At 38.3% G+C, this 18,012-nt stretch overlaps 1 protein-coding gene across 1 annotated transcript; it reads left to right on the top strand.

Moving 5' to 3' along the window:
- The first annotated feature begins 3,450 nt into the window (after positions 1-3,450).
- Positions 3,451-12,859, top strand: LOC149847383 (cation/H(+) antiporter 15-like). Its single transcript, XM_089998402.1, has 5 exons — positions 3,451-3,540; positions 3,651-3,796; positions 6,207-6,711; positions 9,135-9,631; positions 11,118-12,859. The coding sequence occupies exons 2-5, from the start codon at positions 3,719-3,721 to the stop codon at positions 12,312-12,314; spliced, it is 2,277 nt and encodes a 758-aa protein (XP_089854528.1). The 5' UTR covers positions 3,451-3,540; positions 3,651-3,718; the 3' UTR covers positions 12,315-12,859.
- Positions 12,860-18,012: the final 5,153 nt, after the last annotated feature.

Raw genomic sequence — 18,012 nt, 5'->3', positions numbered from 1 at the left:
TGACGTGAAACTTAACAAACGTTCATCAACTCCAGTGCTCCCTATGTTTGGCATGGTATGGAAAACACACAAAGTTCATGAACTTGCACGTACACACTTTATGTTTGGCATGATGTGAAACATTGCCAAAGTTCATGAACTCCAACACCGAGTTGTCATTGTCAAATTTTGTGGCCTCAATTTATTGTGGTAATTGAAACGTGGATCTCACAAAATCCAGATATTTAAGCCCCTGTAAGTTGAAAACATAATTCTCCCTGAAATTGAAAACTGGCTTTGAAGCTCTTTCAACGATAAAGAATCACTGATCTTTTTTTTTGGATTTGGACCCTCTTGGGGCTTGTCTATTCTTGGATAGTTTGAGTTTTGGTTGGTAATGGGTTGGTTGGATAACAGGCCGGCTTGGATCTGCATAAGTAAGGACGTCAAAAAAGGATCAAATTTTACCTAGTATCTGACCAAATCCGATTCCGTTTAGTACGATTTGGTGAGCTCGAACATATTTGATCATAATTGTTTGCGGATATAGTTTTGATCTTTTTTACCGAATCAGATAAATATCCAGATTTGATGGATATCCAAATCTGATTACTTGCAAAAAGCCCGGATATGGTATGAGCTTTAATTTTACCATCCGAATCCATCTAGACAACATCGAATTAACCAAATCTCGTATTGGCCATATCCAATCTGAATCCGAACTGTTTACATCCTTAGGCCTAAGTCATGCCCATGGACCTCATGGGCCGAATTCTCATGAAAAATTAAAAATTGTCATACTTTTCATATTTTTATCAGAAAATTTTCAGCAAAAGCAAATAAATATAATCACAACGATGAATATAAATAATTTAGAAATAAGAAATAAAGATAAAAATTTATAAAAGAAAATGACATTTTTTTCTTGAAAAAGGCCAATAAAAATGTATATATTGTGATAAGATAGTGACATTTACATTTTAACAAGAATATTGTGATATTAAGCAACGGGAGCTCCGTTTGTCTGGTAGAAGCAGTTAGTGCCCGTCACCTTGTGTTAGAAAGTTGCAAGTTCGAATCCCAATGATTAGTTGTACTTGGATAACTGTTAGGGGTCTGCCTAACCCTAGCTTTCTCTATTTAAAAAAATGAATATTGTGATATTTTGAAAGTAGCGTGATATTTTGAAAATAAACGATATTTTTTTATTTAAAATAGCGACCCAAAATATTGCAATTTTTTATGGTGGTATTCTCAAAATATTGTTTCAACTTGACAAACCAAGTTGGATCCGCCTCTCTCTCTCTCTTAGTTTTTGATGGTCAAGTTTGGGGATGGGGATATCCCCTATTGGATTCGAATTCAAGACCCTTTGGCTATGATCCATGTTTTTAGATCCGGTTTCTGATCTAAATTATTTCTCAAAATGATTGAAAAACAGCCCGAATCGAATCTAATCGAATAATTTTGACTCGGTCTATTTCAACAAATTTTTATTTAAAAAATCTAAAAATCTAAAATATTCAGGAAAAATTATTCAGAAAAAGAAAGTTACAGAAATGAAATAAATGTTGACTTAGAGGTTCCATCAAGTCTTAAAATATTCATTTAATACTTAAAAAATATAATAACCAACAAATACTGATTCACGCTGATTTTCAATAGATTTGTAAACTGCCGATTCGATTTAGTGTCTTGACTCAAATTTACCACTAATTAGGATGCAAATGGGTCCGATCCAGAATGGAGCTTTTGCAAATGGGTCCAAGTCATTCTCAGTAAGCAATGAATACCAACTACCATGTTATTTACTGATTGGTTTTCAATTTAGTGGAGGTGACCCATTTATTACTGAATAAATCTTGTTGCTCTCAATAATCAATGCAGCCTCCTCTCCAGACGGGCACATGCCCGTTTGGATGATCACACTTTCAATTGTCAAGTTCAGAGTTAGGCCACGTAAGGCAGGATGGTTGTGGGGTCTCAAAAATGCTCAAAAACTTGTAAAAACCTTAAGGGCAGGTTTGGAGTCTGTTGGATCTTGACCAATTTTGTGAAGTACAAACGTCCTCTTAAAATTCAAGGACAATAAGGACTAGTGGTGGGCATCGGGTCATGAGGCTGACATGCCAGGCTTTAAGTGCGACCCAACCCATTTACTAACGGGTCAGGTTTTGGCCCAGTTTTTAATAGGGGCTGGGTTCTGACTTAGTTTTTAATGAGCTGGGGTTTGAAGAGCAGCCCATGACTCGGCCCATTGGCCAAATGTGAAGCAGGCTGGGCCGGAGCCAAACCTCATTTGTAGGTTATTTTTTATAAAATTAATAAGTTCTTATGTACCAAAAAAATTATCTTTTTAGTTTTCATAAAATTAATGCAACTAATTAGTAAAATAATAATTATCAAGTTACTATGTAATTAATTAATTAATTAATTTAAATTTTATATTATTAAAAAAATAATAAATAGGTCAAGGCCATCGAGCTATCCCGATAGCCCACGGGTTGACTCGAACCCGGCTCACGTATATAACAGGCTGGGTTTTGGCTCAGTAGGTAATGGGCCTGAGCCTAAAACCTTAACCCAAAGCATTGTGGTCTTGCAATCTGTTGCTGTGGGCACATGTAATGTAGTTATGTGATTGACTGTGCCAAATAGTTGTGGGGCACTTAAGCATTCCATGGATCTCCTCTCAAAGGTGTTCACCCGTAGCATTACTATATATATATATATATATATATATATATATATATATATATATATATATATATATATATATATATATATATATATATATATATAAAGAGAGAGAGAGAGAGAGAGAGAGAGTAATGTGTTCCTTAGACCCCCTTTTTAGTTAGGCCCATTCAAAATTTATAGTTTTAAGTTTTTCTTTCCACATCTAACACGGTAGATGTGATCTATAGGTTTTGTTTAGTAAGAACCAGCTTTTGGATCACTAGAATTTGACATGTATACAGGTTTTTTCAGTGATTCAAAATCAGTAGTTATGACTCATAAAAATATTTTTTTTGTCAAAAAACAATGATCTAAGAGTTGATTCCCATTAAATCGAGCATGCTAAACACATCTAACGGTTCAGATATATCATAAAACACTTAAAAACCTATGGCGCAGAACATGACAGAACGACAAAAGAAGCCTAACATATTCGGTTCTCATATATATATATATATTACTGTCTTTGTTTACATAGCTTGACAGCAAAGCTAAGGGAGCCATTTATAGCTCCCCCACGCATGCATATGAATGGACGAGAGGTGCCCAAGCCACTTGTCCCATCTGTATTGCCACCTTCCACACAAAACTAACCAACTCTCTCTCTCTCTCTCTCTCATGCAGTCAAGCCATGCCCTGATCTCCCATCTCCAACAACCATTTATAAACAGTCTCTCTCTCTCTCTCAATATCCCCCTAGCGTCCCTTAACACAGCAGGCGATTTGAGCAAGGGGGTCAACCTCGGGGTTTTACGCTGTCCGGCGTGGTGACCAGGACTATTCAGGCCGACAGGTCTCCCAATCCGGCGACGGTTTCCCCGTGTAATAAATAAAAAAAATCATCAAGTTGCCCAATCTCTCTCTCATATTAATAGAAATGAATGAAGGAAATATTACATCGGCAACATATGAGTTTCCTATGAATGTCACAGGTGGTGGGATATGGGCAGGGGACCAGCCGCTCGACTTCGCCTTCCCTCTCTTCGTGATCCAGCTAACAATGTTACTCATCTTGAGCCGGTTCCTCACTTTCCTCTTAAGGCCGCTGAAGCAGCCCCGCATCGTCGCTGAGATTCTTGTAAGCATTCATCTATCTACATGGATAACATCTTCTCTCCTTTTTTTTTTATGTCTCCTTTCCTTCCTGTTCTTTATTATTTTAATATACATACACCCACCGTCAGAGGCGGTGCTGGGGGAAGGACTGGTTTATTATTTTATTTTATTTTAAAAGCCCAGTCCTAGCCCATTCCTGATTCCATATGAAATAGATATTTATCAATTTTTTTAGCCCAGTCCAGGCCTAACCCAACCCTGACTACAGCAAATAGTTTGATTTGTCCATATGAAATAGATTTTTATTAATAATTATAGCCATTTTTTATTTTATCTCAAAAAAAAAATTCGAGGGCGCTGCTCCCCGAACCAATTTTTTTTTTTTTACACCATTGTCCACCCCCCCCCCCCACACACACATGAATCCTAGGTACGCCACTGCCCACCATGGTTGACAAGAGGCAGCAGTCCCGAGGAAAAGGTGCTGACCTCTTCCTCTCACCGGTTGCGGTGCCTTTAACTGGTGGGTTCCATAAGAGCTTGAGTGCCTGAAAGTCTACTGGGGGTTTACCCTACACGAAGGCTGGCCCATTAAGTCACCGGTCATCCAGAAAAAAAAAAGTATATATATATATATATATATAGAGAGAGAGAGAGAGAGACTTCAATGTTGTCATTATCGACCTAAATCGGCTTGCATGGCCTATACGTATAGTATTTGCAGAAAATCTATATGCATGAAGACACAAAGTATTTTTTAGCCGATTCAGAACTGTTTACGGGGGCTCAAAATTCTACTCTCCATCCCTCTGCATGGGTTTTGATTTTAACCTCCATTCCCATTTTATTTCTTCTATCTCAAGTCCAAATGGGTGAGGCGGTCCACTGCCATTTTTAAAGAATGATAGTGGATGGGGCGGGCCGGGGCGGGGCAGGCCAGGGCAATGCGGGGATCGAGGATGGGGTTGAGGCAAGGCGGGGGAAAGCATAAGTCCATCCCTGCCTCCATCCCTGCACGGGTTTTGAATTTAACCTTGATCCATGCATCCATCTCCGTTTTATGTCCTCCATCCTCGGTTCAAATGGGGCAAGGCGGGGTGGGGCCCGTTTTCCCTAGGTCCGCTGCTATCCCTACGTGGATAGGTGGCTAAACAATTCAGGCGCAGTATCCATATTGACAACATTGATAGACTTGCACTTGAAAGAATACATGAGTCTTTCAAAATAATGTTGGGAAGAATTCATGATAAGAACGCGGCTTAAGGCATTCAAGTTGAAGGAGGTAACGACACATCCTCACCTCATAAGCTCTCATATGTCAAGTGTAATATGGGTATAGAGCTTGATCTATTGGGGCTCTATGGATCGGGTGCAATCAGATTTAGCCAAAAAAAAAAAAGCACTGCAGCTTGACTGTGAAATATGTGCACTTACGATGCAGACTATGAGCCTCACAATCTAAATGTTATGTCCTGTGGAGCCCTGAAACATACATCGTGCAATCAGGCATTGCACAGAGTTGGGATCAAAAGAGCGGCTAAGTGTCATGGCCCAATCACATGACAGCTTTGCATGGAGCCCACAGCTACATAGTGTGCACATCTATTTGTGCCTGATTACCCTTCATCTTGGGGACAGGGCCTGTCAGGTGCGGAATGGGGGTGCTTAATGAATAAATTTGTGTGCAATCATATTGCACTTAACTCGATTGCACCTGATCCCAATCCTAGCCATAGCACTTGATTGCACCGAGCAGAAATAAGTGACATTTACCAATGGGAGCTCTGCTTGTTAGAGCACGTGACCTTGTGTTGGGATGTTGCAAGTTCAAAAATTAATGGCATGATGTATAGGGTGGGGTTCTGCCTAACCCCAGCCTGCCTATAAAAAAAAGAAAAATAAGTGCGATTTTGTTCATCGGGCATAGGCGGAGCTGGGGGGGGGCAGAACTGGGCTGTAGCTCAGTCCTGCCTCCAGTTAAAAAAAAAATAATTAAAAGCCCAGTCCTAGCCCAGATCTGAATCCATATGAAATAGATTTTTATCCATTTTTGTAGCCCAGTCGTAGCCCAACCCTGACTGCAGCAAATAGTTTGATTTGTCCATATGAAATAGATTTTTATTAATAATTGCAGCTATTTTTTATTTTATCTCAAAAAAAAAAATTTGGGGGGCGCTGCCCCCTGAACCCCAGACTATCACACCATTTTTTTTCCCCACCCACATGAATCCTAGCTAAGCCCTGTCATCGGGTTTTGGATCTTGACACCTGTTCACTGTCATCGAACCATGGTTGGCACATCTATAGGCCTGATCAAAATGCTCCAACCAATTCCTTCTTCCTTTTCTTCTTTTATACACTTTCAACTTCTTAGTGTTGTTTGGTAATGGTGGTGGTGGCGGTGATTGATATGGTGGTATTGTGTTGTTCAGACGGGCATACTGATGGGTCCTGCATTCTTCGGCAAGCTGGCTCCTACGGCTGTTGGTTATCTATTTCCGAGTAAAGGCAGAAATGTCTTCGAGACATTTGCGAACTTTGGCCTTATATACTGGCTCTTCTTGGTGGGTGTACAACTTGACTTGGCTACTCTGATGAAGAATGTGGGCAGGAAATCAATAGTGATCTCAGTGGCTGGAATTGCTCCTCCTTGTGCTGCATCATTTGCAATATACTCAGCCATCAAGAGCTACACATCCACACCCATCCCTGACGGTTCACTTATAATTTTTCTTGGGGGTATCGTTCTTTCTGTTAGCTCGTTCCCTGTCTTGGCGCGAATGATCACAGAGCTCAAGCTTCTTAGCACCGAGGCTGGGAAACTGGCTCTGTCCTCCAGTCTTATTGTCGACGTCGTTATGTGGACAATGCTCGCCCTCATTAGTTCCTTATCTTCAAACACAGACAAAATGTCTGCTGTTTGGGCAGTTGTGTGTGGTATGCATCACTCTTTTTCTCTTTTTCTGTTTTTATCAACTTGTGTGTGCAAAAATCTTAAGAAGCGTTTGATTGCTTAGCGAAAGTTGTCCAAAAAATGTGGTGTTTGCATTTTTTTTTTCTTTGAACTTAATGAATGCATGCACAAGGTAAATTTGTTATAAATTGATCTCAGTTTGGACAACTTTTTCTAGATATAGGAGTTTACATTTTTATTCTCCAAAAAAAAAAGCCTCTTTGTAGAACTATTTTCCCAAAGGCCTTTTTATTTTCAAACTAAACCAACCTATAAATGTCTTCAAATAAAATGAAATACTAAACAAAATAGCCCTTGGCAAATAAAATAGCATAGTACAAGCAGACTTTATTTATATATATATATATATATATATATATATATATATATATATATATATAAATATAAACGGAACATATTATACCCCATTTCTCATTCTGCCCCATAAGTTTTAAGTGTTTTATGATAGATCTGAACCGTTAAATGTGTTTAGCATGCTCAATTTAGTAGGAATCTACTTTTGGATCATGTTTTTTCGATGAAAAAATATATTTTTATGAGCAAAGAAAAACTGATACCTTCGTAGCCATTGATTTTGGATCACCGAAAAAACCTGTATACAGGTCAAATTTCGGCCATCCAAAAACTGGTTCCCACTAAATAAAACCTATAAATCACATCTACAGTATTAGACATGAGAAAAAATAATTAAAACTATGATTTTAGAAGGGGCCTACTGAGACCTAAAAAAAACGGGGCCTAATATGGAGATACAAAATTACATGGAACTATTGAGCTGAAGATCATAAGTTTTAGATTTCTTTTGTAGATTAAATCCTATGGATGTTATCTACAAGTTTTGTTTAGCAGGAAATGAGTTTTCAATCATGCGATGCATAAGCAAGTTTTTTAAGGGCCTCAAAAAGTAACAGACTCAAAAAATCATATTTTTAAATCGAAACAACACGATCTAAGGTTTGATCTTTAACAAACTATCTTGAATACATCTATGGTCAGATTGATTAGATAAAGCTTAAAGCCATGATTTTCAGCTTAACAGTTTCATATAATTCTGCCTTCAATAGCACAAAATATTAACCATATATATATTTGCATGGATTGCGGTTGAAGGGAAAGTTTTATAGGACGACTATTAGACCCGCTTTACTATATGGTACGGAATGTTGGGCTGCCAAGAGACATCATATTCAAAAAATGAGTGTAGCTGAGATGCGGATGCTTAGATGGATGTGTGGAAATACAATAAAAGATAAGATTCGGAACGAAGAGATACGTAAGAAGGTAGGTGTTGCACCCATTGAAAATAAGATGCGAGAGAATCGTTTACGGTGGTTTGGACATATTCGGCGAAGGCCTAATGATGCTCCAGTTAGAAGGTTGGAGAAATGGGAAAATATATTAGTTAAAAGAGGTCGGGGTAGGCCTAGGAAGACTTGGATGGAGATGATAGGAAAGGATATGAATGCTTTGAACCTCACCGAGGACATGGCGTTGGATAGAAATGATTGGAGGAAAAGGATTCATGTGGAAGACCCAAAATGAATTTCTTTTTTGGTTCATATCGCTGACCCCAATTGTTTTGGGATGAAGGCGTAGTTGTTGTTGTTGTATATTTGCATGGATCACATTGGTTCATACAAGTTTGTTGGGTTGTAAGAGGTGTGCGCGCGCGCATGGACGTGCAGAAGGGATCTAGAATATTTGAAGGAATTAGGTGCAAAGATTGCATACAAACAAGGCAGTTTAATATGTTTTTCACAAAGTTTGACTGCAGTTATGTTGGACATGCTCCGTTTGGTAGGAATCAACACTCCAATAATGTTTACGAAGATCTTCTGAGCAGCTGATTTTCAAACCTTATAAAACCTTACCCACACATCAGATTTTCGATCCAAGGGCCAATTCTTATAAATTCAAGCATGTGTGTCACTGCTCACATTTTCAAAAAAAAAAATGAGAGAGAAAGAGGTGTGTGAAACTTGCACTAACTTGTAACAGATAATGTTTACTAAGATCTTTTGAGCAGCTAATTTTCAAACCTTATAAAAACTTACCCGCACATTAGAATGGAAGGATGTAAGAGTCAATTCTTGTAAATTCAAGCATATGTATGACATTTATTCTCAGATTTTCAAAACAAAAGACAGTTGTGTGAAACTTGCACCAACTTGTAACAGACAATATTTGCGAAGATCTTTTGAGCAGCTGATTTTCAAACCTTATAAAAACTTACCCGCACATCAGAATGGGTGGATCCAAGAGTCAATTCTTGTAAATTCAAGCATATGCATGACATTTATTCTCAGATTTTCAAAACAAAAAAGAGTGAGTGAGTTGTGTGAAACTTGCACCAACTTGTAACAGTTAAAGCTTTGATTTGGAACAGGTATAAGCTTTGTGGCTTTCCTACTTTTGGTGGTGCGGCCCGCGATCTTGTGGATTGTGAGCAGGACGCCAAAAGGGGAGACGGTGAACGAGGTGTACATCTGCTTGATACTCTCCGGGGTGATGGCCTTGGCGTTCGTGGGGGACTCCATCGGGCTCCGTTCGTCCTTCAGTGCCTTTGCCTTCGGTGTGGTGATCCCAAACGGGTCCCTGCTCGCGGAGGCGGTGTCCGAGAAGCTGGAGGACATCACCAGCAGCATCTTCCTCCCGCTCTTCTTCATCGACACGGGGCTCAGGACCAACTTCACCAACGTCGGCAGCGAGTCGTGGCCGCTCCTGCTCACCATTGTCGTGTCCGCCACTGCGAAGGGCCTCGTCATATGGCTCGTAGCCCTCGCCAACGAGATGTCCCCTCGAGATGGGACCCTGCTAGGCCTGCTCATGAACACAAAGGGAGTCTTGGACCTCGTCATGTTGAACCGGCTCCTTGAGAATAACGTACACACTGTCATCTCTTCTTTAACCTGCTCTTCACATGGATACGGATAGGACGCAGTAGGACACGTTTTCCGTGTGCGAAGTGACTTTTTTCTCCCCCACTTTTTTACGAAATAAATAAACTGCTCAAAGTGCAAAACTCTAAGAGGAAAAAAGAAAGAGAGAGACGGGATTAGGCAGCACTTCTGGATGTCATTGATCTCAAGATGAACAACATCCAAAACCTGTGGGAATTAGTTCTCCTATCACCTAGATGGAGGCCCCACTCTTTTTTCCCGTGTGGTTCATATTTCAGATGAACGGCATAGGAATGGTTTAAAATGAACGGCTCACAATGCACTTATTCGCCTTTTTTTAAAGGGTGTGGTTCTCTTTTGAGATGAACGACAATATCCAAGGTACGTGACGTGATTCTCTCTCCAAAAAAAATACACACACTTCTTTGATGACATACGTGGAGCCCACCTAGAAAACAAAAGTTCCTCCATTTTTAGAGAAGTTTACTTTGAATGGCACTAAACAAAATCGCCATGGGTTTTATTAGAGAGGAAAGTAGCTGGGGGGCTTCAAAACCCGCGGAAAAAAAAAATGAACTTTGTTTCACACATCTCTTATGCCCTCCCACACAACATGTGTTATTTCTCATAAGTCTTATGATGCAAACATTTTTTTAAGGTAGTTTTTATAATTTTACTCATAATAAAGATTTTTTTTTTACTTTAATACACTTTTTAAGTAAAAAATAGTGAAAATACACTCTTACTATAGCAAATAGTACCCCTCTAATAACCTTTACACAAATGAAGAAGTATTTTTAAATGATAGTTAATAAAAATATACTCTTCAATAGTATTTTTTAAATCATAAACTTTGTATTTTGTCTCACTGTTGATTTTTGAATCACAGAAAAATCTAGCACACAAGTTGGATTTCAATGATTTAAGTATCAGTCTTTTTACTAAATGAATGATTTAGACCACATGTATGAAGTGATTTGATGAAAACAACTTACATCATTGAAATCCAAAGGAGGGTGCAAGATATGAATGACATAGGGGATGAGTGGAACCAATTTGGAGAAAAAAACCCTTGCCAATAAAAAAAAGAAGGGTTTTTTCTTTGCCGTATTTGAATGCATTTATGGGTCCCACCATTTTTTTTTGTGGTTTTTATCCCGAGTGACGGGAAGCAGATCAGGTCATGCTGAACATGAGCGTTTTTGCTCATGCTGACATCGTGGCCATCCGATTACCTGAATGAGCCAGTTCAAGCTTATCTCATTCTTGTGGTGAGCCAAGCTTCAAGATCATAATGAGCCTGAATTAAATGAGTGAACTTCAAGCTGGCTTGTTAAAAGAAAAAATACATTGTTTTAGAGTTGGAATGCATAGGATTATAATAAAAAAAAATGTGTAAAAATATATCTAAAATTCCGTCAAGTAATGGTGGTGTTGGTATTGATGGGGGCCATTTTTTACAAGTGCAGTTCCTTTGCAATGCATCCTACACAATCATGGTGTACACATCAGTTCTGATGACGGCGGCGATCAGTCCGGCAGCATTCTTCCTTTACCAACGAGCGACGTCGTTCATTCCATACAAGCACCGAACAGTCCAGCGACAGAAGAACGATTCCGAGCTCCGAATTCTAACCTGTGCGTACAATCTCCGTTGTGTTCCATCACTCATCAACCTGCTAGAGGCCTCATGTTCTGCAAAGAAGTCCCCTGTATACATATATGCACTTAGGCTAGTCCAACTAACCGGCCGTGCATCCATGCTCATAGTCCACAATGCAAACCACCATGGCAGCCGCGACCGACCGCAGGATGACAACGACCACATAATCGCCGCGTTTGAGAAGTACCACGAGGCCAGCGGCATCCCGGTGCAGGCCCTTACCTCCATCTCCCCATACTCAACCATGCATGAAGACATATGCAGCATAGCAGAAGAGAAGCGCATCGCGCTCATAATACTTCCGTTTCACAAGCAACTGGCACCGATCGGGGGCGGCGAAGCTCCTAATGCTTCCATCCGCAATGTAAACCTCAATGTCTTCGCGACCGCACCGTGCTCTGTGGGCATATTGATTGACAGGGGGCTGACTGGCACCGCTCGCCTCTCTTCTAAGCACATAAACCACCAAGTTGCTGTGCCTTTCTTTGGTGGCCCAGATGATAGGGAGGCTCTAGCTTATGCATCTAGGTTTGTAGAACATGAAGGCATTACCCTCACCGTACTAAGGTTCATTGCTGGGTGTATCTCCAAAGCAACCACACCAGCACATGACCTTAGCAACCAGAAGCAACTATTACAGGATGAAGAATGTGAGAATGAACTAGATGAGGAGTTCCTCAACCAATTTCGATTGAAGAGTGTTAGTGATAACTCCATAGTGTACAATGATGCAGTTATCTACAATAGTGAGGAGATGGTGGCTGCCATTAAAGCCCTGGAGTTCAACCATGATCTTTTCATAGTGGGGAGGAACCAAAAACTGTGGGATTCCCCAATCGCATCGGGGCTGACGGAGTGGCGCGAGTGCCCAGAGATAGGACTCATCGGCGACTTGTTGGCATCATTGGATTTCTCGACGGTGTCAGTGTTGGTAATCCAGCAGCATGCAGGAGGTTCAGTGGATGCAGGACTGCATTATCAAGCTTATTCAAGCAGTTTATAGGGAGCACTAACGAATAGCATATTGAGCAGAGCCTACATGCATGTGAGTGAGCAGGACTAGGCTTGTTGCAGCTTCAGGTCTTTTTTTTTATCAAGTACTGGTCAATTGGACCAAGAAGCCGCAAGGAAAGGCAGAAGAGTTCAGCAAATTCTAAACGAGCTTGTTATTTTTTTTATTTACACGAATAAACCGCTCTCAGGATCAAAGACCTAGTCATGCTGGCTCTGCCTGTTGTACTTATGGTCATTGTCCCTGCAGTGTAAAACTCTGTGAGCTGACCCCTTGCCCCCAGAGAGTCGCCACGCCTTCTGCTTGCGCAAGGGTGATGCCCATGGGATTTGAACCTAGACCGCCTGCCTAATGCCTAATGGCATAAGCCCCATCCCAATGCAGCAAGCCCCTTTGGGGCGAGCTTGTTGCTTCTTTTTCAAAATCCAGATATATTCAATGTGTCGTCATCAATTAAACATTTTCTGGATATGTATGGGTGAGAATTGGAATTAGGCTAATGTCAAAATTACAAGATGAATTTTCTCATGGGTGAATAGCTTCCAAAGTACTGTTTGGATATATTTTTGTTTATTGCTTACATAGATAAATTTAATCAAGAAGAAACTTACCTTTATTTTTAATTAAGTAAATATTTTGATCACTAACTGTTTAAATTACAAAAAGAAGATTAGTAGGTAGTGGTGATGATGGTGTACATAGATGGTGGTGGTGGCAGTAGTTATGGTAGATGGTAGTGGTGGTAGTAATGGTGACGATAGCAAAGATGGTAGTGGTGGTGGCAGTAGTTATGTTTGATGGTGGTGGTGGTAGTAATGGTGATGATAACAATGACGGTAGTGGTGGTGGTGGTAGTAATGATGATAACAATGACGGTAGTGGTGATTTTAATGGTAGTAGCAGTCGTAGTAATAGTAGTGATAGAAAGAATGATGGACGATGATTGTGGTGGCAATGTTTTGATGGAAACTAGGATGGATGATGGTGGTGGTAATAATGTTGTTGGTGGTGGTAATGGTAGAGAATTGGTGTAGTGATGATTGTGGTGTGGTCAGTGTAGCTGATAAACTGTGATAAGCGGCCATGATTTTCATAAAAAAATCGTTGGATCGCTTAAATCACTGATGAATTGGCAATTTAAATGCAATAGATCACCTTTGTCCAGAGGGATTGTGCATTGGGGTTCTTGAAAACACACTAAGGCTTTGTTTGGAAGTCATAGTTGGGGGCTGTGACAGGGGATTCATCCCAAGCATCTTCATTGATTGGAGTCACCGTTGCAGAAATTTGATACGCTGCAAGCCTGAATCAGCTATTTTTTAATAAATATAAAAAACACCAAAAATAAATTTTTAATATCTTTTAAATTTATTTTAATAGTTTTAACATGCATCACGTTACGATTGACAAGTAATAATTTTTATTATTTTCGGGCCTATAACAACAAACAGATACTGACAATATTCGTTACGAGGGGAGACCCAGATGGGAGCGGTGTTGGAAAGGGGGATACTGTTATATCTTAGTGAGGATGGTGTTGCCAAATCAATCGGTTTATTCAGAGTCCAAACGTGGCAAGGTGGGGTCCATTGCCATCCTTAAAAGGATTGGGGAGGGGGCGGGGCGGGGGAAAGTGTAAGTCCATCCCCACAGGGTTTTGATTTTAACCTTAATCTCCACCTTATTCCCGTTTCATGTCCTCCCTTCTAGATCCAAATGGAGTGGGCCCCCATCCACTGCCATCCCTAAAAAAAGAGAGGGAGGAAAAAAAATAGAAATATTAATTGAGAGAGAGAACCATACCACAGTGTCAGCGTGTTTTCATAAAAAAAACTGTTTTATTGCAGAATCTGCCACTTCACATAATTACAAAATGAAAATTGTTTATAATTTATCAAATAAAAATAAAAGTGATAATATGAATACAACTATAAAATATAGAAAAAAAATCAAATACAAAACAATGAAAGATACTCATCCTTCTGTAAAATAATATAAGTTCATCAATAAACTAAAAATTAAACACTTTAATCTGCCGTTTATATATATATAAACGGCCCATAAAGAGTGGACAGTGCTGAATTTTAATGTTTCGGACTATGTTTGGCAAATCTGATGTGTTCAGCATGTTCTATTTGTTAGGGAGCAATTGTTGAATCATGTCTTTTGAATAAAAAATGATATGAGTCTTCAAATCTATAAAAATTCGAATCTCTTGATTTTGAAGGATCACATGTCATGATCAGATGATCAAAAAGCCTATTTCTACTAAAGAGAGCATATAGATTATATCTATAAGTGTTAGATTCTAAAATAATAATAATGAAGTTAAAAATTAAGATCGTTTGCCCCCTCTTACCCTCCCGAGGAACCAATCACTGTATACAGAGAGAGAGAGAGAGAGAGAGAGAGAGTAATGTGTTGGTTCATCCCCCCTTAAAATCAGTTCTTTGGTATTTTTTCTCACACCGGAATCTGGCTTGTATACATATTTTTTTGGGTGATCCAAAATCAATGGTTACGAAGGCATCATTTTTTTTGTCTCCTAAAAATATATTTTTTTGTCAAAAAAATATGAACCAAAAGTCAATTCCCACTAAATTGAGCATGTTAAAACACATCTAAGAGTTCAGACCTATCATAAAACAAGTCAGACTAGGGGTCAGAATGGGGCAGAATGTGAAAAGTGAGCCTAATATGTTCAGTTCTCATATATATATATATATATATATATATATATATATATATATATATATATATATATATATATATATATATACACACACACACATGTTTGGGAGTATCATCGAACCCCCAAAAGATGGACGAAAATCAAATGCGCCTAGTGCGTTGTGTATAGTGTAAAAAAGTCCTTTAGAGGTCTTTGACTGTCGCTAAAACTCTGAAAAAAAGACCATTAGCAGCAGTTGTGACCACCACTAAAGGCCCTTTTTTTCTTGTAAACACGTGTGTCCGATATACATATATATATATAAGTTTAGCATAGGTTTGGTGGAAATTTTTTACTATATAACTAAAATACATGCAATCAATTCTAATAGTGCAATTAAATAAGTTTTACTTGGTTATATTTGCAAAGTTTAGTTGTTTAAAATTACTAATTTAAAATTCATAATTTTTCCAAGTAATTATGATTTGTTAATTCACCAATTAATCATACCTCGACGAGGGGTTTGCATGTCAAGGTTGACCAATTAATCATGATTTTTTAGGGAGAGCAATCTCTGAGGAATTGTCGAGGAAGAGTTTTGCTGCTATGGAGGTGGTGATGGTGATCTCTACGCCTCTGCTTTTTGCCTTTTAGTTGAGAACATATTTCTCTCTTTCAGCCATGCTCCACTTTTCATTTCAATTTCTGCATTCCGCGAGTCTGGACCGATAGAACCGATCCTCTGAGAGTAGGATCATATCATTTGGTATCAGAGCATACATTCTCAGAAAGCCACGTCGACCAGCCGTGTTACGACAATGAAGCCGTACATGATACTTCAAGTACAAGGTTTTGATGATGAGCAAGTGAAATCAACTGCATTTCAGCTAAGGCAATGAAGACATTGAAGATACCGATAAAGAATCTTTGAAGACTAGTGTGCAAATGTTAAATTCATTAAAAGTCTTAGATTCTTGTAAGAGTCTTACTTAGAGTGCATATTTCGGTTGCATTTCAGCTAAAAAGTTTTTAGAAAAACTTTTCTAAAAGAACCCTTCATGAAAATCTTTTTAGAAAACTCTTTTCTTAAATTTTCGTGTTTATTAGTCGACCAATAGACTCACCAGTCGATTAACCCTTTCACGCCATATTTTCCAAAATGTCATTTTTATCAAATTAGTCGACCAGACAGAATGTCTGTTTTCTGGAAATTTAGCAGCAGTCGACTAATGCTTTTATTACAAACGAAAAATCTACATCTATAATTAAAATTGGTAGTGATCATGGTGGTGAATTTGAAAATGAATCTTTTCTAAAGTATTGTGATTTACATGGTATATCTCACAACTTTACTTTTCCTAGAGCGGCTCCACAAAATGGAGTTGTCGAAAGAAAGAATAGAACTTTTCAAGAATGTGCTAGAACCATGCTTCAAGATAAAAATTTACCAAAATACTTTTGGGCTGAAGCTATAAATACAACATGTTATGTTTTAAACAGTGTTCTTATTCGGCCAATTTTACATAAAACATGTTTTGAATTGTATTATGATCGTATACCAAAGATCTCATTTTTCAAAATTTTTGGTAGTAAATGCTTCTTGTTAAATACCAAAGATAATCTTGATAAGTTTGATTCAAAATCAGATGAATCAATATTTCTTGGATATTCTTCTAGAAGTAAAGCTTATCGTGTTTTTAATAAAAGAACATCTTGCATTGAAGAATCTTTACATGTTGCATTTGATGAGAATTGTGAGCAGGTTATACCTCTAAGTAAAGGAGAAGAAGTAATACTTCAAGAAGAACCTTTAATAGAGAGTACTTCTCAAGATAATATTCATCTTCAACCGGTTTAGAAAAAAGTTATTAATCATCCACATGAACAAGTTATTGGAGAAATAAAGAGTGGTGTCCAAACTAGAAGGCAATTAGAAAAATATATTGCAAATGTTGCTTTCATATCTAAAATAGAACCAAAGAATATCAATGAGGCTTGTGATGATGAATTTTGGCTTTTGGCCATGTCTGAAGAACTTAACCAATTTACTAGGAATGATGTTTGGGATCTAGTTGATAGACCAAAGGATCATCCAGTAATTGGAACAAGATGGGTCTTCCGTAATAAGCTGGAAGAAAATGGCGAACTCATTCGAAACAAAGCAAGGCTAGTAGTATAAGGCTATAATCAAGAAGAAGGCATAGATTTTGATGAAACCTATGCACCAGTGGCTCGATTAAAGTCAATTTGTATGATGCTTGCTTTTGCTAGTTACATGAATTTTAAGTTATATCAAATTGATGTTAAGAGTGCATTCTTAAATGGATACATCAATGAAGAAGTTTATGTAGATCAACCTTCAGGCTTTGAAAATGAGAAATATCCAGAAAAAGTCTACAAATTAAAAAGAGCTTTGTATGGACTTAAACAAGCACCAAGAGCGTGGTATGAAAGACTATAAAATTTTCTAGAACAATCGGGTTTTTCCATTGGTCGGGTAGACTCCACTTTATTTATTAAAAATCTTAATTCAAATATTCTTATTATACAAATTTATGTTGATAACATAATATTTGGTTCTACTAATGATTCTCTTTGTAAAGAATTTGCTAAAGTTATGCAGGAAGAGTTTGAAATGAGCTTGATGGGCAAATTAAACTACTTCCTTGGACTTCAAATAAAGCAAATTGAAGAAGGAATCTTCATCAATCAGGCTAAGTATACAAAAGAACTTCTCAAGAGATTTGGGATGGACTCATCGAAATTAAGAAGAAATCCTATGAGTACAACTACTTCTCTTGATAAAGATGAAAATGGTAAAAATGTAGATACTAAGCTCTACAGAGGTATGATCGGATCTCTATTATACTTAACTGCTAGTCGACCTGCTGATATTATGTTTAGTGTTGTATGTGTGCAAGATTTCAAGCTAATTCAAAGGAATCTCATTTAACTGCAGTAAAACAAATTCTTTGTTATTTGAAAGATACTTCAGATTTTGGTTTGTTTTACCCAAAA

The sequence above is a fragment of the Nuphar pumila genome, chromosome 2, assembly GCF_984573655.1.
Source record: "Nuphar pumila chromosome 2, dmNupPumi1.hap1.1, whole genome shotgun sequence".
NCBI lineage: Eukaryota > Viridiplantae > Streptophyta > Magnoliopsida > Nymphaeales > Nymphaeaceae > Nuphar > Nuphar pumila.
This window is presented reverse-complemented; position numbering and strand designations above follow the sequence as displayed.

Coding starts and splice junctions, on each gene's coding strand:
- LOC149847383 (XM_089998402.1), top strand. CDS start 3,719: ATGTTACTCATCTTGAGCCGGTTCCTCACTTTCCTCTTAAGGCCGCTG. Junction 6,712..9,134: donor TGTTTGGGCAGTTGTGTGTG/GTATGCATCACT, acceptor GATTTGGAACAG/GTATAAGCTTTGTGGCTTTC. Junction 9,632..11,117: donor ACCGGCTCCTTGAGAATAAC/GTACACACTGTC, acceptor TTACAAGTGCAG/TTCCTTTGCAATGCATCCTA.